General features: G+C 40.8%; 3 protein-coding genes across 3 annotated transcripts; all 3 read left to right on the forward strand.

Moving 5' to 3' along the window:
• mapk3 (mitogen-activated protein kinase 3) lies at positions 1–13101 on the forward strand. Its single transcript, XM_036552621.1, has 9 exons — positions 1–422; positions 2087–2269; positions 3284–3473; positions 5088–5204; positions 5905–6019; positions 6125–6256; positions 8353–8462; positions 9526–9671; positions 10503–13101. Exons 1-8 carry the CDS (start codon positions 211–213, stop codon positions 9643–9645), a joined length of 1179 nt encoding a protein of 392 aa, XP_036408514.1. The 5' UTR covers positions 1–210; the 3' UTR covers positions 9646–9671; positions 10503–13101.
• Positions 13102–15637: 2536 nt separating this feature from the next.
• gdpd3a (glycerophosphodiester phosphodiesterase domain containing 3a) lies at positions 15638–19674 on the forward strand. The gene is made up of 10 exons (XM_036552632.1): positions 15638–15972; positions 16179–16221; positions 16304–16439; positions 16604–16649; positions 16939–17057; positions 17157–17246; positions 18140–18273; positions 18522–18581; positions 18715–18766; positions 19191–19674. Exons 1-10 carry the CDS (start codon positions 15834–15836, stop codon positions 19332–19334), a joined length of 963 nt encoding a protein of 320 aa, XP_036408525.1. The 5' UTR covers positions 15638–15833; the 3' UTR covers positions 19335–19674.
• Positions 19675–21598: 1924 nt separating this feature from the next.
• ypel3 (yippee-like 3) lies at positions 21599–24751 on the forward strand. The gene is made up of 5 exons (XM_036552640.1): positions 21599–22009; positions 22703–22821; positions 23308–23351; positions 23512–23620; positions 23804–24751. The coding sequence occupies exons 2-5, from the start codon at positions 22705–22707 to the stop codon at positions 23891–23893; spliced, it is 360 nt and encodes a 119-aa protein (XP_036408533.1). The 5' UTR covers positions 21599–22009; positions 22703–22704; the 3' UTR covers positions 23894–24751.
• The last annotated feature ends 1222 nt before the right edge of the window (positions 24752–25973 follow it).

The following is a 25973-nucleotide window of genomic DNA, read 5'->3' on the forward strand; positions in this document are numbered from 1 at the left end:
GAGCGAGACAGAAGCGCGTTCACGCTCGCAATCCGTATACATTCACACAGAGCTGGGGCCTGGTGTGCTGCAGTTCATCTGTCAGGGGAACAAGGCATATTAAAATCTATATATTTCTGTAGGGAAAAAAATAGATTTCCAACTTATCTAAGCAAGCGTTAGGCCCCCTCCCCGAAAAGTGACCAAAGCAGCCGTTTACGCGACATAGCCATGGCAGATGCTAGCAGCACCGCAGCAGCAGCCGGAGCCGCAGACTCGAATAGTGGTGACACCGGGGCTGGGAGCGCTGTGGCGCCTGAGGGAGCGACTGGGGCGGCCGGACCCAAGCCCGGCCTGGAGTCGGTGAAGGGACAAAATTTTGACGTTGGTCCCCGCTATACCGACCTGTTGTATATCGGGGAGGGGGCCTACGGAATGGTTTGGTAAGAATAAATGCATTTATTATTGGTTCGATTATGAAAAAATACCCAGCGGACTGAACTACGGTTAGCTATCTTAATTCTCTTGGCTCGAAGGGAAGGACATGTTTATTTTGTAACCCGCCAGGTAACGTGTGGAACAGGAAATGTAGCTGCCCGACTAAACAGTCATAATTTTGACGGCGTAGATAGCTTGCGGCTAACTTTGATGTATTCGTAGTAATGTGTTGCTGCCTATCTAGCCATTTGTTGATAGATGGTCAGCTAACAGTTATCTGACATGGTAGCTAACTACAGACACTTTGCAGTCTGTGCGGTCATGGATTTGATATTTAATATGTGACTATACCTTGTTCTGATGCGCATTTGTTTTTGTTTACCTAATTAGCTACATCTTGGTAGCTAACTGCAGTGAGCAAAATAGTCAGCTTGTTAGACCAGCTGCTCCTGGACGGTTAGCAAGGTAGCTGTATAGCTAGAGTAGCAAGCTAGCTACCTAGTTTTAGGCGTGGTCTTTCGGTTTCCGTAGTAGGCTAGTGGGCTAGCCAGCTAGCAAATTTAAAATAGAGACAACTTGAAACAATAGCTGGCTACATAAGCCCACAGAATTAAACAAAGTCTGTTTCAGTTAAAAATGCACTTGGCAGCCAGCTAGCTAAGTGAGGTTGCTAGGTATCTGAAATGCATGTCTGACACTGCAGTACACACAGCAGGCTTGTGTGCTTGTGGATGGATTAACAGACAATTTAGCGAATGCATTGCCACATCAACTTAGCGATAATGCACACATTCGTAGATTTGTACGGTTACACGACCTGAAAGCCCTACATATCGTACCACATCACATCCAGCTACAGTTATACGGGTCGTATGTTTTGTTGGCGTGAAGTATTCCGAATTAACTCACTACTGGATAGTACAGAGACAATGAAATGAGGCGTGGACAGTGCCGTGTACTGTAGACCAGTGACGGAAGCCAAGGCAATTTGACTACAAGACCAAGATGCCATTCCGTCTGATCCGTATTTTAATACAGGATATGAGTGATGCCAAAGTCAACGTTCAACTTGTGTATGGCGATCACAAATAAAAGGTTTCTGTTCCGAGCCAGTTTCACATCACTACTGTATCATGAGAAAGAATTTACTGTTGGAGGGAACCACGTTGAATGTGTTTCATTTTTTAAGCTTACATTGGCTCTGGGAAATTGGAATAATGTCTGTGGCCCATTACTCATAACCTGTGGGACCATAGTTTCACACTTCCACGGGTTATGAGCATTACTTAAAAGAACTATCTGTATAAAACAGAGCAGTCAACACACCAAATTGGCTAATCCTTATTTTTCACAAGTTTGTATGTGTTTCATATTCTATTGGTTTCCTTCCTGGGAATGCTGTTGCAGATTTTTAAGATTTGAATGCATAGCATCCATTCATTAAGTCACTATTCTTTCAATTGAAACCTTCAATTTACAGACATTTTCTCTGTAGTCCGAAGGGGTATTGTCTTTGCTTTGATAGTTTGTCAAAGATGTGAATGTCAATAACCTTTTATTGCATCGCACCTTAAGCGTCAGTCTGGTGCCATAGATGCGTTGATGCTGTGAACTGGAGAAATATACAAGTGCCCAGTATAACCCGTGCCTGCTTTCCCTCTTCCACCAGCTCAGCTCTTGACAACGTGAACAAGGTGCGGGTGGCCATCAAGAAGATCAGCCCGTTCGAGCACCAGACATACTGCCAGCGCACCCTGAGGGAGATAAAGATCCTGCTCCGCTTCCGCCATGAGAACATCATCGGCATCAATGACATCCTGAGAGCCCGGAACATCGATAACATGAGGGATGTGTATCCTTCTCCTGCCCCTGGGGCTGGGGCACTGAGGCCAGCAGTGGGTGTGTTTCAAGCTGCTGAGGCTGAGGTTTTGGGTTGAGACTCCACAAACTAATGGAGTGCCTAGCAGCACAGCACAGCACTGATGTTACGGGCACACAGAGACCGAACAGCACTGAGTGCTGGAAAGTCAGCTTGGTTGATGGGTGATTAGCAAACCGTGGACATTTCACCGTTGGAATTAGTGTGCGTTGAGGTTTAGTTGAGGTTTGCTTTCTTAAACTTGATTTCAGTTTACTGTTGGCTGTAGAAGTAGTCCAATACAGGTTGCCAATATCTTTTTGGATTGGGTTTTTAACAGCAGGCCTCTGTATTAAATGAGAAAAGTACAGGGGTTAAGCTGCCTCTCACTTTGTATTTATAGTTTCGTCGAACCACCAATGATTCAGTTTCGTTTTTGTAATTCAAGCATTGCAGTCGTCAATACAGTACAAAATCAATACAAAATTCAACACCATCTTAAGCAGAGTGCAGGTACCTCTTACTGCATAAAGTCAAGCTTCAGTGGTGAAAGATAGTGAAGAAGGTCTCATAGCAGAAGTTGGTGCTTTTTTGTGTGAGCAGCATGGTGTGTGTTTGAGTGGGGAGAGAGGAACCTGGCTGATATGCAGTTCTTGAGACTAGCACGTGGGGTCTGTAAGATCATTACTCTGCAGTAAAGCTTGAGATGACGACAGTGGTCATGAGGGGAATCGTTGTGATATTGACCAGTGTATTGCATTTCTGCAGCCTTTATTGAATCTCTCTATAGCTCAAATGGCTTAAATGGATATTATGTGATAAGCCCGATGTGTCTTATAAAGTCTTAAAGGAAAACTATTCTTAATGTGATCAGGTTAGTACTTGCCAAGTTGGGAATTTGGAATGATGCTGTCTCAGTGAGCTGTTGGATTCGGTCATAATTTGCCGTTTTGGGTGGAACACTGTGCCGTTTTATCTTGTGGAGCCTTGACTGTGAATGTCCACCAGCTACATCGTGCAGGACCTGATGGAGACCGACCTTTACAAGCTGCTGAAGACCCAGCAGCTCAGCAATGACCACATCTGCTACTTCCTCTACCAGATCCTGAGAGGCCTCAAGTACATCCACTCAGCCAACGTGCTGCACAGAGACCTCAAGCCCTCCAACCTGCTCATCAACACCACCTGTGACCTCAAGGTGCGTCCCACCTGCTCAATGCTGTAGGCTCTGGCCTTACTAGGTGGCAGTATAGCTTAGATTGTGGGGTACCTCACATCGATGAGATGAGGAAACCCTGGCCGACGTACCTACCCCTTCCACCAGTGGAATTAAGCCAGGTTGTTCTGTTGCTGTGGGTTTGTGGTCATTTTTAGCAGATGCCAAGGCTAGTTTTGAACCCCAGCTTAGTCCAAAGTCAAGGTGAGTGCCTTGTTGACTGATCCTCGTGAGAGCCCTTTAAACTACTGATGCCATACTCGTACCTTGTTATATATGTCTTGCAAGTGTTCAATATGCAAAGGATTTTCAGGGTTTAGCCCTGATGGATCGACAGGTGCTGTCACTTTGTACCAAGCAAGAGTGTAAGGATAGTCACCATCTGGGATGTAACCAACAGTTCTGTGAATCTTGAAATTGCCAGAAAATAGGCAGCAGCCACTTCAGATGTCTGTGTACTAACACGAATCTCAACAGAAGGTGTAGGAGAAGGCAAATGATCAGAAAACAGGATATAAAAGCCCTTAGTAGTTTTGTCTCATTTGAGGGCCGGTTTAAAATAGCTGTACTTCCCTTATGTTTTGAAAGCAATGATAAGTTCATCTTGTACGCAGATACATTATTGAAAATAGTGTTAAAGCAGAGGTGGGTTACAGCCGACTGTCCCAATTACATATATTATTTGTTATTTATATATATAATAAATTGACATCTTTACAGTTCTTTTCATCAACAGCCTACAAGGTCAATTGTCATTTTCTCATATATGAAGAAAGCTTTACACAGGTTTTTCGGTACGATGATGCTACCTAGTTTTAAACGGAAGGTAGTAGAGACTAAGAGAGAAAGATGTACTTTGAGAGAGAAAAGGCAGAGTACAGTTGTAGGTCTTCGCGCACTGAATGCACCTATGGCTGCTAGTTCTGATGTATGACCTCCTGATTTAAAAAAAAAAAAAGACCTCTAGTGTCATCCGGAGGGTGTAGGATCAGCTGAAATCGTGCGCTAAAATCAGCTAAAACCCTTAACTCTTGAGACACTCCCCAGCTGCCAGTGTTTTACATGGTTTGCACTGGAATGAGTCCAGCTACAGCTGCCTCCACCATGCCTGTTTCCACTTGCTTCAGGTCCTCTTGCAATTCGTTCTAGCAGTGTTTTTTCAGGCTACTTTTCGCTAAGTTGGATTCAGTGAGACCACACATTGCTAACTTATGAGGGATGGTAGGCAGGGTGCACAAGCTATTGCTAAAAACATTTTCAGCAAAATGTCAGGTTTTTTTTTTTTGGCAAACCTTTTGAGATGACTACACATGCCTTTGGCTACACTTAAGATTTTATGTGAACCATTGTAAATGACTATCAAACCCACCTCCCTGGGTTTATTACTGCCACTTATCTAACTAATTTGATCACTTAAAATTGTACCTTTGTTCTGTGCGCTATTAAGATACATCACTTCTGAAAATGTGTGGTATGTAAACCTCTCGAGTTGTAGTACACTGCAGTGCCGCAGGAGTGTGTATATATTATATTCTCTCTCTCTTTTTTTTCTCTGTGTCCCTCCCTCCCTCTCTGCCCTGTCCTCCTCCTCTATAGATCTGTGATTTTGGGCTGGCGCGGATAGCTGACCCAGAGCATGATCACACAGGCTTTCTAACAGAGTATGTGGCCACACGCTGGTACCGTGCTCCTGAGATCATGCTCAACTCCAAGGTACCGGTCCTGTGCAGCATGTCCAAGTGCTGTATGATGTATGTTCTGTGCAAGGACAGAACCGCATCTGTCTCTATTGTATGCACCATGCTTTAGCCCCATTGTTTTCTGTTTTAATCTTTAAAATAATCTGGGAAATGATTTGGATTCATTGGCAAAATGGTAAAAGGAAATCCATCTTTAAAATGAAAAAAGGCAGAGGGAAAAATGACTATTTTAGACACCAATAACAAAGTGCATTTGTTTTCCTTTGCTAATACAGAGCCAAAACCAGTAATCATAGGCAGGAAAGTGTTAGGTATTGTAACATTGCACACAAACCCAAAAGGGTTAAAATCAGAGGTTAAGCAGTTGCCTTTTTTGTCCGAAAATATTTTTGTGTCTGTATTTGATGGAAGTATAAGTAGAAGGGTGGAATTTGCTTTCCAAGTTAGCATTTACTTCATGTGGATTTCCTGGGAGACACCACATTTTAAATACATAACGATTTGTTAAGCATTAGATTTCTTATAAAATCTTAATTTATTTATTATGGGATGCACAATACTAGTAAAGAGGCCAAAATTGAAAACCTTAGTTTAAAGTAACCCTTTAAATATCAGAATTTTCTGGTAGAAGTATCTGTGTGGTTTTATGTTATTCATAGTTTGTATTATATTGACCACTGTGAAATTTTTTGCGACTTGGCTGTGTGTCTCAGGGCTACACCAAGTCTATTGATATCTGGTCAGTGGGCTGCATCCTGGCGGAGATGCTCTCCAACAGGCCAATCTTCCCAGGGAAGCACTACCTGGACCAGCTCAACCATATACTGGGTGAGAGAGCCGAGAACGGTTCACAGTCCTGTTGTGCATTTGTATGAATGGTTATCCCCTTGTACAGTTTCCATGCTGAATGGAAATGATTGTGTTCCTCCTCAGGCATCCTGGGCTCCCCTTCTCAGGACGACCTGAATTGCATCATCAACTTGAAGGCCAGGAATTATTTGCAGTCCCTGCCCCAGAAACCCAAAATCCCCTGGAACAAGCTCTTTTCTAAGGCTGATAACAAGGGTGTGTACACTGCGTTGTTATACACACAGACACACGCACACTGCCTGTATACAGCATGCACTTCTATACATACACACATACATGATGTGTACACTGATATAGATATGGTGTGTATATAGATGTGTTCAGATACATTGCAAAATCGACACAGGAACACAGCAAAAAATTCAGTTTATGTATATCTCCATACGCATACGCACACATTGTAACTGTAAAAACATATAATAAATGCATGAATACTATGGAGATTGCAGTAATTTATCTGCATATAAAGTGACCTGTGAGAAGGTTATTTCACAAATGTACAGACCATGCACGTTTGATGTGTGTGCGCGTGCAGTTCATCAGCTCAACAGAGTAGGTGTTCCCTGCAATGAGCACTTCCTCATAACTGCCAGCAGGGGCCACTAGATAGACACAGAAACACCTACCTGTCTGCTGTGTACGTTGCTTTTTTGTCATAGTAATCATTTGTAATTTTTCAATGAGTGAGTAATACTGCATTGACCCTACTCACCAATTATGATTCTAACCCTTCACTGTCCATTCCCCCATCTGAATTGTCCAAAGTTTTTGACTCTCAACCAAAACCGGCATCCCTCCCTCGTACTTAACAGTCCAGTGGACAGGAGGTAGATATTATAGATTTAAACTAAATAGGAGTTAGGTATTTTAAATTTAAATTTATTTAGTGACCATGTACAACCTATACAAAGGATCAAATATAAATTTAAATCAATTTAAAGTTAAAGCAGAAACAATGTGGAATTTAGCACAAAACACTAAAACATTTGTCAGTTGTAACAAATTCAGTAGATGCTCAGAGAAGTATTTTCACGGCACTGTCACTCCTTGACAGTAACTGGTCAACCAAATGACAATGCTCACCTTTCTCTGTACAAACGTACAAGGCACTTTGTTTTTACATTAACTGACTCTTGCTTTTTGCAAACAGTCTTTTAAAATTCATGTTTTAACTTCACGTTGTGGAGGCGGCATTAACGTTGGTATAAGGGGGCAAATGCCATAAGATTTCCTATAAATTGTCACAGGGGAATTTTAATTCATTGGAAGCACTGAATGCAGACACGGTGCCAAAAAAGATTTTAAGAAGAATATGATGACACTGCAGTTGGGACAGTTGGGTAAATTGCACAGTGGGAAGCCTATTGGATAATCAGCATATAAATGTAACCAATTACACTGAATGAGGACTCGGTGAAAGCATTCGGCAAAACAAAGGTTCATAAAGTAAATATTTTATGGAGGAACACAGTGTATTTTATGAACAGAATCTCTCAGGGGTACCTGAGAGTGGTGAGATGAGGAACACCAGGCCATTGTCAGCAAATGGCAAAAGAGGTTTCATACCCAGGCTGTAGGGATCAACCTGTACTCAAAGTGAATGCCTTCTAAACTGAGCCACTTGTAACCCCACCCAGTGCTTCCTTTCAATGATTTGGTTTAAGAGATGCTCAGGCACTTCAGTAATGAATACATCTCTGGTCTCAGGCACCACACGAAACTGCTCATACCACTCTTAGAACTGCTGAATGATAATGTAAAGATGACTGCAAAATACGTAACGTTCAAAAACACTTCTTACTACAGTGTAGTATTGTCTCTCCTTGAATTAGCTCTGAAAGTGAATGTTTAGGACAAAAGCTGTCCTATTTTAATTGCCATAATATGTCAAGCAATTGGGCAGTATTTTTCAAGCACTTGATCTTTTGTGAGCATTTGAGTTCAGGCTTCCAGCCCTGATCCTACGGTCAATACGGTCTACCGCACATGTACAGTCAGTCCCACACATAAATTACATAAGGGTTACACTCCTGAAGTCACGATGAAACTGGATTTTACTCTTGAGCTATGTGTTTATATAAGTATTCCCTACCAGCCTTGCCATATATTATTAGGGAAGCCTATGTTGTGTGATGGTAATGCAGGGACGGGGAGAACTGTACATATTCTGCTTTACTAAACGCCACAGTGGTGGATGCATCCCCTTCCAGTGCTTAGTGTTGGTAAGCATTTTTACTGCAGAATTCGCACACTGCATTACGTGTGTGATAAACACTCTGTTGTCCTTGCAGCTCTGGACTTGTTGGACCGCATGCTCACCTTCAACCCCAATAAGCGCATTACGGTGGAGGAGGCCTTAGCCCACCCTTACCTGGAGCAGTACTATGACCCCTCTGATGAGGTATACCCGTGTCTCTCTGCCTGTGTGTCTCTTACTTTGTTTGGTTTTCCTCTGAAGTGCTGGCATAGTACCTTGTATCTGTTTGCGTACGTGCTTGTCTGTGCAAGCCCCCCCCGGATCACCCAGTAATGTGGGGTGCTCTGAAGTAATCCGTTTGCATATCCTTATAAGCGAATGACTATATCTCAGGTGCCTGGGGTAGTTTAATGACAACACCATGAACAAACACCTTAATGTACTCCTTTATATCTTTCCAGCAATCTGTGTTAAGATAAGTAATTCTCTTTGCTGGAGCATGCAGTGTGGGTAAGACACACCTTCACCCACTACACACATACTAAGGTGCTCTGTTTCAGCAAAACAGGAGGAGGCTGAGCTTTTTGTAGGAATTAGGGTTAACAAAGTTAACAAAGTGGCGGTCAACTTTGAAATTTGTTTAGACAAAGATCTAGGTGATAGCTTTGGTTGTGCTCTGTCGAAGATATTGCTATTTGAGGGTTGAAGGTATTTTGTTGAAGACAGATTTTGGGATAACTTAATGCACTTGAGTTAGCATTTCTATCATTTTGTGTACCAATAAATGTACTTTTTGTGGCCACTATATTATTGTTTTACTGAGTATTATACTACTTTAAATACACAAATATTAAATGGGGGGCACAGACAAGCATTGAGGCATGGACATAGTGGCCTAGTTTGGTTCCAGAGCGTGACCTTTCTTCTTTAAATGGGCATGTCCTCTCATGTGCAGTTATCTCTAGAGTTAATGATGACTGACTGTGGGCCTTTTCCGGAACGAGCTTTGTGCTTGTTTTCTTTTGTACATGCACACACATGTAGCTTATAGACCACCACATCCATTCATGTGGAGGTGTAATTGGCCTAGGGGCTAGGTGGAGGTTTGCAGTTGTGGAATGAGTAGTAACAGTAGCCACCTGTCTGGACGTGCTCACCGATCTGAAACACTGTTCTCTCCTCCTGCTCTCTCTCACCTTTGTTGCCTCCGGGTGCACTGTGTTAATGTTATTTCTGTGTGTGTGTGTGTGTGTCTGTGTGCGTATAGCCGGTTGCTGAGGAACCCTTCACATTTGACATGGAGCTGGACGACTTGCCCAAGGAGAGGCTAAAAGAGCTCATTTATGAGGAAACCGCACGGTTCCAGGCCAATTACCAGGGCTCCTGAGATGCTGGGCCACGGAGGGGAGAGAGGTGAGGATGAGGCGTAGAGGAATATGCACACAGAATCGGAACACCACCTGATACAGACATGAATAAACGGAAAGCAGCACGGACGGAGCCGCAAACAAACCGTCTGACCAGCTCTAACCGAACCTCTGAAACGAGGCACACATCAGCCATAAAGCCTGTTGACTAGACAGCCGAGGCTCATAACTCCATAGCTGGTCTACAGCACATGCACAGACATTCTTCACACACGCAACACTTTGCTAGATTGAATGTAAAGTTTATTGAATGAACTTGGAGATTGATAAAGTTGAAAATGGAAAAGCGAGGATCCATATTAACTTCCAGAAACATTACAAAGCTCATCGCAATCATCACCAAACTCACACTTTGTAATAAAGATATTGTCTAACACTTTCAGTGTGAGTTTCTTTGGGGATTGTTACAGTTTAACACAAGTAAGGGCTCCTCTCTTACAGAGCACCTGAAAGCTGTACACTGAACTGCTTTTGAATCTTACCAAAAGTAAACTCTGGTAAGATGCATTGTCAGCAGGAGTATGTTGATGGCTTGTTCCAGGGCAACAGAGTACAGTCACAATCTTTTATGATAATCAGCCAGTTACAGGAACTGCTAACTACAGATTGGCAGAGATTATTAGTTTTGTGTACTTGCATGCAGAATAAGAGAATGTAGTTCATATTGGTATAGTTCATAGTAGTGCATATTTCCTATCCTTCATAGCGATAACCGCTGTCAGTTCTGTTCAAGTAAAATAGTGAAGGCTTTTTGCTGGACTGACTGTGAATCGGTATTTAGAGGCACTGGTTTAACGCTGTTGTGTATGTATTTCAGCTGTGAAGACGGATGACAAATCAGCAAACCGATTAGAACAAGACTCCGAACCATATAAAAATACACTAAATTTAAGGCATACAAAACAACGATGAAATGTACATTTAAATGGCAAAATTATTTTATATTTCTGAGGAGGGGAAGCTGTGTATTAATTGGGTTCTTGTCTGTTTGTCATAGCTTTAATAATACTGCAGTAAGTTAACCATAATTGGTATTACTATTGTTTTTTTTTGGTTACTGCTTGGAATGTTTTTTTTTTTTTTAATGAGTGGAATCATCTCCCCTTCCAGTCCACACGGATCCACTCCTCTGCTTGTCTCACACTCACTTTTCTTTCTCACTACCTCTCTTGCTTAGTGAGGTGATAATGTACTGTTGTATCCAGCCACAAAAAATGTGTATATTACTGTATTAACTTCTATCTCTGTTTCTTGCTATTGAAATATTTTTGAGGGAGCAGAAAGAAGAGATGGAGCAAAGCGGGACTGATTTGGTCTGTGTGTAAATCATCCTTGATTCCATTTGAGTGTATTGGTAGAGATGTTTAACATTACGAAACAACTATGAGACAATACTATGGAGATTCTAGAATTTAAATTTGAGAATATATTGAATAGTTATTTTTATTCTTTGAAGAACACAGCATTTGATATTTTATGGGCTTTATAATGGGGAAAAAAATTGAAATATGTGTGAAATTACATAGCTGAATGCCAGCTTACAGTTCATTTACTGTACCAAAGTAGGAGTGAGGCAAGGAGAGGAGGAGAAGCATGTTGATGCTAAGCTCAGTACTATTGTAACAATAACCATGAGCTAATTTTTCTGCTCAATGTGGATTACAGCAGAAGCTTTGAGTTCGATTTGTTGAGCTCAGCGGGGATTCTTTTATTTTCCCGTTCATGCCCTACTGGTAAATGTCAGGAAACTATTACAGAGCGCTCTTCATCCCTGTCTCTGCCTCTCTCTGATTCCACATTCCCTGTCTTCGGTCTCTCGTCATCTATCGCTTCAGCACTTCTTGGTCTTCTTTATTTTTCCATTTCAGGGAGGTTTATTGTTCTGTAAATATTCTTTATACATTTTTCTGTTTGTTCAGAACAAACTTAAGATTTAGAATTTATGGTTATGATGATAATGGTTACCATGATTTATGGTTTAAATGGTTTTATCGGTTCACTGTAAACTGGCTGTTTTTCTGTTATTCTGTTCGTGAGTTTGTGTTTTGGACAGAACGTTTCGTGCATCATGTGAGATTTTTGAAAAATTAAGATGACTCTGATCAAAGAAATTTATTGTAGAATTTTATGCGAGCTAAACTTCCCCTGTGCCCCTCTCCTTTTCCTTCAACCTATTTTCCTCCTCTTTGACTTTTTTCATTTTTCACGTACCACTCCCTTGCTTAACCCCCCCCCCCCCCCGTCAGTTGTCATCACTTATTACCCTCTATATATCTCACCTGTCAGGCTCTCTCCTTCCCTTAACATGGCTCCTCTGCAATGGGCTGCTCTGTCTCTTGTCACCCAGTCATCTGGGGAAAGTGCACTATGCTATGTAAAAAAAAAAAAAAAAAAAAAAAAAAGTCTGCTAAGTAAATAAAATGAATAGAGAGGCATGGCATTCTTACACAGTTCAGTCCCATACAGAATGCACCATAGTGTAATTCACCAATGTGTTTTCTTGATTCAATATTGTTTCTGAAAGGGCTTACAATGGGGCCTGTAGTGAAGAAAGTCCATGTCTTGTCATTAGGATTGCCTGCTTTCGACTGATATTTCTGCCACTCTGACTACGTGATGGGCAAATAAGGCTTCATGAGCCATTTAATGGGTGTGGCTGTCATGCATGCGAACTTATTGACTGGAATTGAAGTATAATCAAAGTGCTTTGCTCTCTACAAAGTTGAAATAGAGTTGTTTACAGTGCCTCTGCCCACTAAATACCTGATGAAACCTTATGAGACCTATCGCTAAACTTGCCTAACTTTTGATATTTGTATCCTTTAGTTTTAGTTTCTCTACTAAATCAGGGAGGACTGACCATAAGTATGGGATACTGTATATCTGTAAGTGCTTTTTGTCAACGGTGATATAAACATGTCAGTCAGGTGACAGAAACGCAACTGTTAACCACTCAATTGGCACAGCGGCACTTTTTTAAGCAGTTGTTCAGCGAAAAGTCATTTTACGCCTGACTTTTAGGGACGACAGTAGTTACATCAAATCAAGCAAAGTAATCCGCAGGAAATCTGACCTAACCGCAACCAAGCAAGCTCCTAAAAGATAATGGCACTTAACATCTCTGCTCCAGGCTTTAAGCAGTTGTTACTTTTCTGTCATGTCTTAAAAGGGCACATGTTCAGCCAAGAGAAAAACCAAATTCAAAATTGACTGGACACCCAGTTCAGAAGATGCCAACATTAGAAATGGAAGTGTGGTTTGCAGTTCACGCCTGCCGTCCTTAAGATGGTGCTTTACCTCTGGTAGACCCTGGATGAATGTGTTCCCATGACAGAAAAGCAACGATGAATTTAATGATGAACAATGTTTAACAGGAATATAAAAAAAGGTGAATAACATTCTGAAACAAATGGGACCATGATTTTAATCTGCAGTGGAGTATGCGATATATGGGATGGTACATACAAATGAATTGACAAATTTCAGTAAAGATTTTGTTGTCCCTTTTTATTGCTATTATTATTACTGTTATTGTTATTGGTGAGGTGTTTTTTTTTCAAGAAAAGGGAGCTGTAGTTATATCTTTATTTAATTTGGTCTTTTTATTTCTGGATTCCTTTGGGTGTGAAAAAAGAAGCCAACGTCCTTCTTTATTTCTGAAATCTATTTTTTTTTCTAATTATTGTAAGGAATTATTTTAAGAGATATTATAAAATGAGAATATTGTCAGATTTCAAAGAGATATGAATGGTTATGGTCTGTATACAGTATTGGGGTATTATGAAATAAACAATTAACAAAGAAACAGAATTATATACATATATTAAATAAAATTCCTGTTACTGTGAAATGAAAATGAGTTTGTCATTTGTGGCCAGATTGTCTTTACTCTTGCATGGTTTTCTAACTGTAGTAGTGGTTGTGGACTAAAGCATTTAAGGCCAAATGAAGTCCCTTTACCTTGGCAAAATAATTCTGGTTTTCTTTTGATCTTGTAAAGGTACTAGTGGGTGAAAATTGGTTATGGTTCACTGTTCCATCATTGTTGCTTGAGTCCCACACCGTCTGTGTGGTCAGGTGACTTCCCCACCCCTGTGTCAAAGGGTGGACATGGCATCCTCCCATTTCTGTTGTGTGAGGTTTCTCAAAGGTTATATTGGGATTTCGGAGGAGTTGGAACTGCTTTGAGTGCTCATCCATGTCATAATGGATCCTGTTGTATAATCATATGTGGAACCTTTAATTAGGTCATTATAGTTAGTCATATGATAAATGTGGTAACTAAATAAACATCTCAGTGTCCTGAACACTTACTGTTCACTTTTACTGTAGAGGAACTAGTGTCTGGTTAGAAACACAAATGACTCCTGGACTTTTTGTTTTCTTTTAAACCCACAGTAATCCAAATACATCATCAAAATGATGGAAAATTTTTAGAGTAATCATCATAAGAGATGCATACTGGATATTAATAATATATTTTTCTGCTGATTTTTGTCACACATAGACTTATTCTGATCCAGTTATGCCATCCATTCAAGCCATGTTTTTAGCAAGCCAATACAGCACAGAATAGAGCAGAACCATATTATAACTAGGATGAGTGATGTTTCGTTTTCTCCCAGTTGTCACTAGCTTCAACCTAAAACAGGGTCTGCTGGCTCCCAGAGGAGGTTAACCTGCTGGGCTGACCAAAGAGTTGGGTTTTAAAAGGCTGCTAACCAGGGCAAAGCTCTGTCAGCTCTCACAACTATGAAAACTAATATGTTTTTAATTAGTTTTCACAAACAGGAATTTTGTCATAAATTGAGGCTGAAAGACTACCTCTCCTCTTCCTGTTATTGACTGATAAAATCATTGGTAGCTGTGCAGACATTGGTCTGTAGTTTTTGAGTGTGTCCTAGTACTGAAATAACATTTAGCTTGAATGTAAATATACTACAGCATATTTCAGTATACACTCGCATTTAAAGTGCGTGTGATTTAACACTGCACGTTGCAGAATTGTGTTGTCTGTATATTGCCATTTTCTTTACCCTCTGTTCCCCGCTATACACCCTACTCTTTCTGTGTCTCAGCAATTCTATACAGCACTAAACCATACTGTGCTATTCTGCTGACAGTAAGTTTGCCATAGAATGCGTGAGCACACGTTTGCCAGTGCTCAGCCTTTGTTAAAGACACAGTAGTGTGACACCATATATACAAAAAACACTGGAATGTGTGAAAACTAGTCAGGTCAGAATCCCTTTAATTAAGATAGTAATGAAAAGAATCATGTCCTTACCTTGTTTTGTGGTAGTCTCTGGGCCACCTGTATAACATCTGGTGTAATTTTTTTTTTTTAACTTTTTTCACACATTTGTATGTGCATATCTGTCAGTTAGACAATGGGCAACGTATGTCAGAGTGAGTAGGTGGTGAGAGGTCCACCTCTTAACCTGCATTATGACAAATATTGTTTCACACATTGATAGGAGTCAGTTGTACATTACAATACTTTGACAAAGAGGGGGGAGGGTTAATATAGGTTGTGTTTGATTGGTGGAGAGTGGACAAAGCACTGCAGAGAGGGAGTTTGAGACAGGTGATGTATGCTGCTTTGCTGCGGGGCTACTGATTTTGGTGGGAATGAACAATACTTTGAGTGTGTGTTTTACCTATACTTGTCGTTCAAGTTTTTTTTTTCCCCATTTTGAAAATAGTTTTTGCATTCCTTCCCAAGGAGTCTGACCGGTAACACAAGGAGGAGGGAAACCTTGAAGGAGTCTTAGGGAGTGGCCTAGAAAGAACAAGAAACCGGCAGAACAGATCAGCTAAGGGACTACAAGAAGAAGACAGATTGCATTACTAGGGACTTAAAAATAAACATAAAATCAGTTTAGAGAGAATATGTCAGCATAATTCTTACAGGATGTTGCAAGGCTTTTCATAGTGTAGAAGAGAAACAAATTGAATTTTTGAATTCAACAAGGTCCTGAAAGTATTTCTGAGGAACTTGCTTCTATCTTTCAATTTATTTACAGTATTGGTGTTCACAGATTGAAGATTAGGCAAAGTGTTGTAGTTTAACCTAATCTCAGAGCACAGGATTAGACAGGTGTTTTGTCACAGCTCAACGGCTGTGTGGTGTCCAGGTTGGCGTGTTATGGCTAGTTACCTGTACTACCTCCTCCCAGCACTGGGGGGTTATACCCTCACGTCAATCTATCTCCTGAAGAACCCACACATCCTGCACAAGAAGAAATGTCTGGCGTTCTACTGTACCCACATCTCTCACAGAGGAGGTAAGAGAGAAAAATACCAGGACATTAGTGGTAGTGTGTGGAGACAGATCAATATGAAATGCATTTTGAGAAAGTGCCTAGACAGAAATGGGTGTGGAAACCGATGGTGTCTGCTTGTCTATTGGATACACTGACAAACAAATAGACTGTACCAGAGACCATTTTTTTTAAACTGAGGGGCATTAAATGTCTGTTTGCCTTATCAGGGTCTGGAGAGAGGATAGAAAGCACATTGGAGGCATTTGCACAGTGAGTAAAATCTCCTAATCGACTGTTGCTTTGATCCAGGTTAAGCAGAGAATTGGATTTTTCATTCTCTTCCCACTTTCAGTGCAGTAGAGCAAGGCACAGAAATGCTGGAGCTGGACTGTCACCTGACCCGCGATGGGCAGGTGATAGTGTCACATGACGAGAACCTTTTGCGTCAGACTGGACATGATGTCACGATTTCGTCACTAAATCTGGAGGTGAGAAGTCAAATTTATGTCATCAGTACTGCTTTATGGTCCAGTTACAACTGCTACTATCATTATTCATGATGCACATGGTGCATATGATACCATTTGGATTCTTTATAGCATCATATTTACAACAGTGGCTGTTTGGCTAATGTTACATCATATACTTTCAGGAATTACCTTTATATAAAGAAAGGCTGGAGGTCACTTTTAATGCAGGTTTGTATCTTTTTCATTCAAATAAATTAGAGATTTATTACTGCCCCTGTGTCTCTCTTTGCGGTCTTAAAATGTTGTAATTATACAGCATATATGCAGTGCATATTGGCGCATTATGCAGTATATATAGTTGTGGTTTTTGTTTATTGCTATATCCTGATGAACATTCAGTGTGGACTAAAAAGTTGTCCTTTTCACAAGTATGTTTATATGAGCATGCAGGCCTTTCTTTCTGTTTTCATGTCAACTGTGATAATTCAGTGACAATCCTATATCAACCCTTCTTCAGGCCACTACAGCACAGGAAAGGATAGGCGTTTTGCTCTGCTAGAAGACGTCTTTCAGAAATTCCCCAAAATACCCATTAACATTGAGATCAAAGAGGACAATGGCATGCTGATTAAAAAGGTAAATACCAATCTATCAAGTGACTGAAAATAAATGGTTAAATATTATTTAAGATTAGAGATGTAACTTTGTTGAGGTATTGTCTGATCCCACTCTCAGGTGTCTTCACTTGTGAAGCAGTATGACAGAGAGGATATCACAGTGTGGGCCAGTGTCAAGTCTAACATCATGAAGAAATGTCGCAAAGAGGTGTGTGTATACCTGCATTTGTGTGCGTAATCTGACTGCTCTGTATGTCTGTATTGGATGACTGTACTTCACAGTGTGTTTACCATACTCTGTATTGATCCAACTTGCTCCTCTCAGACACATTCCCTGTCTGTACTGGTACCTCAGTAGTGGCCATCTTTAAATGCATTCCCCACCCCCTAACATCTGCTATTTGTATTAATTGCTGTTTACTTTACGTTTACTATCGCATTCTAAAATACTATCGTACTTTGGATTCTGTGATCTAATGACTGATGTATTGGAGTATTCTTGTCTTCCCTTGTCTAGTCAGGTTGCATGAGATAACTTGTGGCAGGGCTTGAATACTGTAATGCTCACATTCACTGGTTTGGGAGTGTTGCTAGCCTAGTGTGACACTGTTGCTCATTCAGCTTGAATGGATATGTTTCTATTCTTTTGTGCTGGAGGTTGCTCTGGATAAGAGTATCTGCTAAATGAATGTAATGTACTGATGCAAAATACAGCCTTGTGTACAGTCTTATTTATATTTGGTGTATTTTAGATTTTTTTCATGAGAACTGTGATGTAACTAAGAAGTGTATGAGAATCAACTGTACAAATTACAGATTAAATGATAGGTGAGGAAAGTAGTAATATCTGACACAGCCTGAAAAGTCTAACTATAGTGTTTTGTATTGTGCAGATCCGTACCACGTTAATTATCTGTGTTTGAGCTGTGGTCTACGTTTGCGTGAATGTGACTGCTACAGACGTGCACCTTACTGCTACATTGCGGCATATCTTTAATGCACATTGTTTGTAAAACTCAGCCCATGTCTGCTTTCCTACCACATTCATCTGCACACTCCCGCTCTTCCACTGCTTCTCCCCTTCTGTGTCTTCATGACTAGAATCCCTCCATGCCCTATATGTTCTCGAAGAGCAGAGGTATGCAGTTACTCCTGCTGTACTACAGTGGCTTGCTTCCCTTTGTGCCACTGGGAGAGAGCTTCCTGCAGTTTTATCTGCCCCAGATCATCAACCGGTGAGCAGAATACTCCTGGTGCATGTCTGTGTCTGTGCGCATGAAAATGAGGGTGTGTGACCCGGTGAATGTGTGACTGAGCATGAAGGCCATGCACTTTGCCCTTGCAAACACAGTAATACACACCTCTTATGCATGCAAGTGTACACACGCACACACACACACACACATGCATGTACATATGAAGTTCAACATAGAAAGGATCTTTTTGTCTGTTTATATGGCACTGTCACTTTACTGTATTTCAGGACATTTATTCCCTCATCTCCTATTCTGAGGAACAGATTTGTTATCTCTATAATTGACAAGTGAGTACAATTTCAAGGATATCAATTTATTTCATTTCTTAAACATACTTGAATGGTTATGTGACAAATATTTCAAAATAAAAATAATTACGAGACTTTAAATGATAATAATAGTAATCTTTTTGGGTTTCAGGCTAACTATGAGGAAAGGTCTGTTCAAACACTTGGCCGACCGAGGAATTCAGGTAACCATCATACTCGTTATTGTAATCATCCGTCAATTTCTTGCGTCATTATTCAGGGAGGTTGTGTCTGTTACAGCACAGTGTAATAGTCCTTGCTCTAATAATATTGTTGTATCAATATTATCAGTGTTTGTAAAGCTGACAGAGGGAAATCTACCCCCTTCATGCAGATATATATCTATATCTATATCTATATATATCCACACCCAAGCACCACCCAGAGTCTGTCAAAGCCAGACTAATGCACCATACCACATCCTCATTAGAGAAATGCTGCAGCTGCACTGTTTTGCTTGGTTCATTGATTCGTACTTATCCATTACAAATGCATTTTTGCAGTTTCCAGCCAGTCACTGTCTGTACAGTGTGTATGTGCCACTCCTTCCAATCTCTCTCCCTTGCTCTCGTCCTCCATTTCTCCCAGGTACACCTCTTCGTCTGTAACGAGGAGCGAGATATTGAGGCAGCGATCGCAGTGGGGGCCACAGGAGTCATGACTGACTATCCCACCCTCCTTTCACACTACCTTTCCACACACTCACCCACTACCCCTGCTTGCAGCCAATAAGCAGTACTTATGGGCCATTCCATGCCAGGTGTATGAGCCTGGGAGCCTGTCCATCTCAGATTTTGCAAAAAAAAAAAGTGGTAAAAGGTAACCAAAATTAAAATACTGACCTTTGCTTGAAAAATCACCCTGGGCTCAGAGTTAACTCCACCATCGTGAATAGCACCTCATTTGACCTATAATGCTTTGTGTTTTCCAGATAAAGTGTGGAGTGTGGAGTTCCTGTCTTCAGGGTTACTCCCTAAATTAAAAGAGATTGCAACAGGTCAACTAAATATTTTTATTCCAAATTCAGACCTTCTAAACATTAAATGTAAGTATTCCTAAAGATATGCTACCCCCCCCCCCCCCAATTTTCCTTTTTATCCTACTGTTATGATACACTGGTGGTTTCTACGCCAGTCTCTTACTGTGGAGACCTGTACAATTCATCACTGGATTCTTAGAGTAGAATGCTTTGAATGCTTGTATCATGTATCTTTTCTTTAATAGCTGAATATCTTGTTAGCTTTTTTGACATCTAAAAAACTCCTCGTTGAAAGAGTAGGAAGCAATAAGCAATAATGTGATTGCTCAATGTGAGATTGTGAGGAGATCCTACACAACTGATAATACCATTCATTTTAATAAATGTTATGAATGTATTAACTGGAAGTCAGGTGTAAAGTTTTTTGAGTTATTCTTTCAATTTCTGTTATATATAGAAACAATGACATAAACACATACAATAATCTCTATCCACCTGATTCCTAGCTCCCATGTTACCTTGCGTGAATTATGGGCGCGACTTCCGCTTTGTTACGCCACTGAACCGGAACCGGTGTTTGTGAGCCATAGCGGAATAACAAATCTTAGGGATGCACCGATTGTGAAATTTTAGGCCGATACCGATGTTTAAAATAACAATTTGGCCGATAGCCGATGCCGATACCGATGTCAAGAAAGACCTGGCGCACTTAGCTAACTAGCTAGCTAAAACACTCTTACAGACTACCTAGCTAGCTAACTATAATGTTAATTTGGTAGCTAGCTAGTAGCTAACAGTACTAAAGTTGCCAGAACAGGTTACTTGCAGTGTCTGTTGTAAAGTTAACTATTTGGTCAGAAGAGACGTGATGAGGCTGTATTAGTCTGATAGCTAGCTCTTAGTAATATGACAGGTGAGCAATGTGCGTGAAAGCCAAATTAGCTAGCAAGCTATCTATCTAACTAGCTATTTGCACATTCAGCTGAAAAGTACAAATGCCACCTTGCAGCTAACAACGTTAGTTAGCTAACTAGCTAGCGTTAAGTGCCCCAGGCCATTTATTCATTACTGGATATAACTTTAAATCTAGCAACTGTGTCTCTTTTGAATTCTTTTAGGGATCTTTGCAGACCCATCGGGCCATTTTTGTTGGCCAGAAGGGTCTGCAAAGATCGTCTCAATTCATCATCTTTTGGCAGGCAATGGAAAGTCTACAACTGATGACAGCTACAGTCCCTCTTTGTTTTCGGCGCATGATCAAAGCATTGTTGTTGAAGCCACACATTTAGCTTAGCCTGGTCATTAATACAGCCGCGAACGGCGCAACATGTACTTGTGCTCCGTAATGCCATTTCATTTCTACTTCCGCTGCTACGTTACGGCCATAATCGTTACCACAGTAGCGCCCCCACGAATAAGGTGGATTTTGCAGACATAATGGACACTAATATTTCTCCTTTGTTTCCTTTCTCCCCTCATTTTTTTCCCTCTTTAGAGAACATGTGACAGATGGGTATGTCATTTGACAGACTTCTTTACAAGACAAATTGCACAAGAAATATTTTACTACCCTGGTTTGTTGTGCATTGCACCATTACAAGTGGGTCAGTGAGCCATGCAGATCTAATTAAAGCCAAGAAATCATAAGGACAACAGCATAAGAGACAAGAATACACATGCACACCGACCGTTTATCCGACAAGAGTATAGAAATTCACTTTTTTAACCTCTTTACATCGAATTCTTTCCTTGTCTGGCTTTAGGCAACAAGGCTCATACGTTTTTCGAAGCCAGTTCTCTTAGGATATTAATTCCATCAAAACAACAATAAATTTTAAGGATCCACCCCCTCTGTTCCGAAATGATCCGAACGCCCCTGAGCAGTTCGTGTGGCCTATGGGCGGCACTATGTCCAACCTGATTGGATGACCCAGATTGGCCCAGTCCATTGTCCTCTTCTGATTGGTCGGCGGAGGGTTTGTTTTTGCGGCGTGTGACCGTGACGTGGTTGAGATCATAAACCTACTGACTGTAAACAAACCTCGATTTATTTCCGTCAGGATTAATAAGTATAGAGCTGGCGATATTGTCAACTTTATGTGATATCTGGGTTGGGCATTTTTTTGTCGTGCCATTAAAAGGTCGAAGTTTCCTTAGCTGAACCCTCAAGGAAAGTTATTTCGCGCGTTGTCGTCTAAGACGCAAGGCTAACCACCTCGCTAACATTAGCTACCATTGGAAAACCGAAGGGAAGGGGCTGCGGTGCAGCTAGCTAACCGAAGCTTTGTTTTAACGCGGGTAGCTAACGTCTGCTTGCATTGAAGTCAACTTATCACTAGCTTTATTCACGTATGTGTTTTGTTTAGCCATCTTATTCTCCAGCAGTCGGTCTGCCTCCTCCGAAGTGTAGCTAAGCGACACGTTTAAGGTGAGTTGGCTGGCTAGCTAGCAAACAAAGTAGCAAGGATGTATGTAACGTTACATTCGCGGAAACATTGTGGCTACCACGTTACATATATTTCTGTGACTTTAACTGGTTGTCACTAACTGCGACGCTCATATCAAACGTGTTAGATAATTGGGATAATGTTTAGTGTGTTGCAGGCAAATGTCGTATGTCTGCATATGAAGGTACACCCTGCAGCTGCAAGTCGATAACAGAACTAATTGTAGCCTACGTAGTTAACTGGCTATTACTTTTAGGTTCCATTGTTAAAGACAGGCACACACAAAGGTTTTTTTTATGGTTGTGATGAGGTTTGATCGCTGATAACGACAACTGTTTGCTGTGTTTGTGTTGTTCCAAGTAAGATACATAGTCTAGCTGGTCAAGTAGGTCAGTGTTCTGTTTCCTGGTGCACGATAGAAACGAATTCAGATTAGGCGTGCTTGTATGGGGAGTCACACTGCAAATAGTCTCTCCTCTGTGATATAGCAGTTAGTTTTACGAATGGATTTAACTATTTTTACTGAAGCGGATTCAGTGGTATGTCAATAGGCGTTCATTTGCACTTTCAGTTTCATGTTGTGTCCGTCAGTATGTCGCTAACCAAAGCGTACTCGCCAAGTGCTGGCATAGCCAGTGGTGTTCACTGTACTAACAGCAGTGTGTCTCTGGTAGACATGGTGAAGCTGACGAAGGCCAAAACATTTCAGGCATACCTGGACTCCTGTCACCGCAGGTACAGCTGTGTGCACTGCCGAGCTCACCTGGCCAACCATGACGACCTCATCTCCAAGGTGAGAGTGCAGAATGTCAGGCTTCTTGAGTTCATGGCAGTGTGTTGCAGTGTGTCTGTACAAACAAGCAGGGGTCACACACGGGCAAACAGAATGGATTTGTACTGCAATTACAATTGATTAGATCAAAAGGGCATATACTATCCAGTATCTATGGTGATGAATGTTTCTTAAAACATGCATGTTCATTCTTGTGAAACTGACATCAAAAAATTAAATGGGAAAAAATTGACTGGCAGTACTATTATAAATGAATCACTAACAGAACAGTATGCTGAAAGAGAATTCCACTTCCTCTAATGTCTCACTATAAGCACTGCATACATGCCCTGATATTATATGTTGTTAGAAAGCATTTCATGTTTTAAAGACATCAGTGATGGTATTGCAAAGTATTTTAGTAAGACCACAGTGTTTAGTATAAACAGACTTTTTAGAAATGTGACATTGGCAAGGCAGTGACAGTCTATGCTTGCTTGCTTGCAGTCTTTCCAGGGAAGTCAGGGCCGGGCCTACCTCTTCAACTCAGTGTGAGTCTCCCTACTATTCTCCTTGGAACAGTGTGCACACGGGTGTGCATCCTGCACCTGCCTTGCGTTATGGATGTTGCCAATTAACATATGTGATGGAAGAAGGAAGATAAATCGTGCTTTGCTGGTGTAGGTTTTCATTGGCCTTTTCTCATCTCAGGGTGAATGTGGGGTGTGGCCCAGCGGAGGAGAGAGTGCTGCTGACAGGGCTTCATGCTGTGGCTGACATCTACTGTGAGAACTGCCACACCACCCTGGGCTGGAAATATGTGAGTCCAGGCTTATGAATCAGCATAGCACTATATGGAGGGGAGGACTTGAGCAGAGTGGAAGAGAGGTCCATTCCACTCTAAAATATTCCACACTTCTCCCTCCATCATGTATCAACTGCGTGAATCTCTGTCCTCCTCTCATTTTCTCCCTCCATCTTTTCCTCTCTTCCTCACTTGTAGGAACAGGCTTTTGAGTTGAGCCAGAAGTACAAAGAGGGGAAGTTCATCATTGAACTCTCACACATGATCAAGGACAATGGGTGGGACTGAGCAGTGAAACCACGCCGCCACTCTCCCTCACACGGTCTCAGTTAAGACACCGTCGCCCTGTCAGCCAGGCACCTGTGTATAGCTTTATGAAGAAAATTGAAATCAGCGTTTCTGTCATAAGCCCTGCTTTATTGAAAGTGATTCCCTGAGCTATCATTTAAAATGGAAGGGAGCTGGGGTTATCTTTGTTTGAAATTGCTAAGAACATCCTGTAACATTCTCATCCAAATTTCACAAAATTCTGTTCCCATCTTTAAGTAAATTACAAATAATCTGTGATGTCCTCTTGGATCCATTTTGTGCAACACTCAAGTTATAGACAACAATGTCATGTAAAGTCCCTATGATTTCATAATTTTGTATTTTTTATTATAGATGACGTTTTGAGGGTGGGTAATTTGCTGTTTGTTTGAGTGGCAGAGAGACTGCCGGTTACTGTGTGTGAACCTTTTTTTTTAAATTTTACTGCATATGTACATGTGGGAATTTAAAGAACGTACGTCAAGAATTTACAATGTGAATGTGTACATGAATGAGTATATTAGGCCTTCACCTGGTGGCTGGAGAGATGGCTCTTCAGGATCAGATTCTCTATTATTTGTGTGTGAGTACACAGAATAAGAGTATACTGTGGGTCTGTGCAAGATGTGCGAGTGTACTGTGTATACAGCATGTGCAGTGTGTGTGTGTGTGTGTGTGTGTGTGTGTGTGTGTGTGCATGCGCGTGTGTGAATACAAGAAGTCAGAATATGTCCTGTATATATGTAAAGTGTGCATTTTGTATAGCATGTCTACGTGTGAGACTCAGATGATTAACATTTAACAGTAAACCAGCAAACACAAAAAGCTTGGGTTGAAACTCTTCAGTCTCAGAAAATTCAAAGGAAAAAAATAATTGTTTCTAATAAATTACTAGGAAAATAATTTTAATGTTTTATTTTTGAAATACATTTGTTGTAAATAGCGCCTTATTTGGCATGTACAGAAAATGTGTGTCATTATATATGCTAATGTCTGATATTAAAATCATTTCAAAATTGTATGCATAAGTATGTAACAGCATTTATGCAAGATTTTCCATTAAAGTATATTATTTCAACCTGAATAATTATGAAGTATGTGGTGAATATATTGGTGGTAGTCTCTTTCCAGTGCATGAAGTAGGTTGCAGTGTTTTTCTGTGTACTGACCAGACAGTTTTATTGTGCCCTAAGTTTCTTTGTTGTGAACTTGTGAATACATGCAAAACAAGATGTCTTGCAGTTCCACTTCTGTAAATCACCTTAGTGTTCATTTGTGAGACAACAGATGTTTTACATTTTGGGTAATACTCAAAATACTCTAGCAGTTTTGATAGTGCTGTCTTGGTAAACACTGGCATTTGTTATCAAATTATCAGATCATTTTTGCACCTGCACCTGTTTTGTTGATTGATCCGGTGAGAGTACAGCAACCTACTTCCATACCAACAGCACTTCTAGAATTTAAAATTGCATATAGTTGTCTTTTGTTTTTGGAGGTCTTTATCTGCATCATATTCTGTCTTTATTGTAACACTTTCAAATGATCTTCATTGGGTTCCTTTTTCTAGAACAGTAAAATGGAGACAGAGAGTTAGATAAATGCACACATACACTGTTTCTCCCAGTGCAGACAGGCACTCTTGTTCACTGTTGCCATGGTCACTAAGGCTCTTGCTTGTGCTTACAGCAACTGCATTAAAGACCTTGTGATGGGCTATGTCCCTTGAGAAATGGAAATCTAGCATAAAAAACAAATATGCCAATAAGAGTTTATAGCTGCAGAAAAGCCGATGAAGAACTAATTGCACAGTAACACAACACTGAGAGAAACAAAGAGTATGTATGTGATCACACTGCTGTGTTGGGTTTTCTAAACTATGTAGCACACACGGTTGCACAGATTTATAGTGTAACTAAAGCTAGCTGTGAGGTGGAGATCAGTGTTGCTTTAGAACTTTAAGCCTCAGTACCAAGTGGTGATGCTGCTGACTTTGGACTCTTTGGGAAATCACAGTCCATTTTAGTGCCATAACTATTCTTGTTAAATGTAGTTTTCT

This window comes from Megalops cyprinoides, chromosome 19, assembly GCF_013368585.1.
Source record: "Megalops cyprinoides isolate fMegCyp1 chromosome 19, fMegCyp1.pri, whole genome shotgun sequence".
Taxonomy (NCBI): domain Eukaryota; kingdom Metazoa; phylum Chordata; class Actinopteri; order Elopiformes; family Megalopidae; genus Megalops; species Megalops cyprinoides.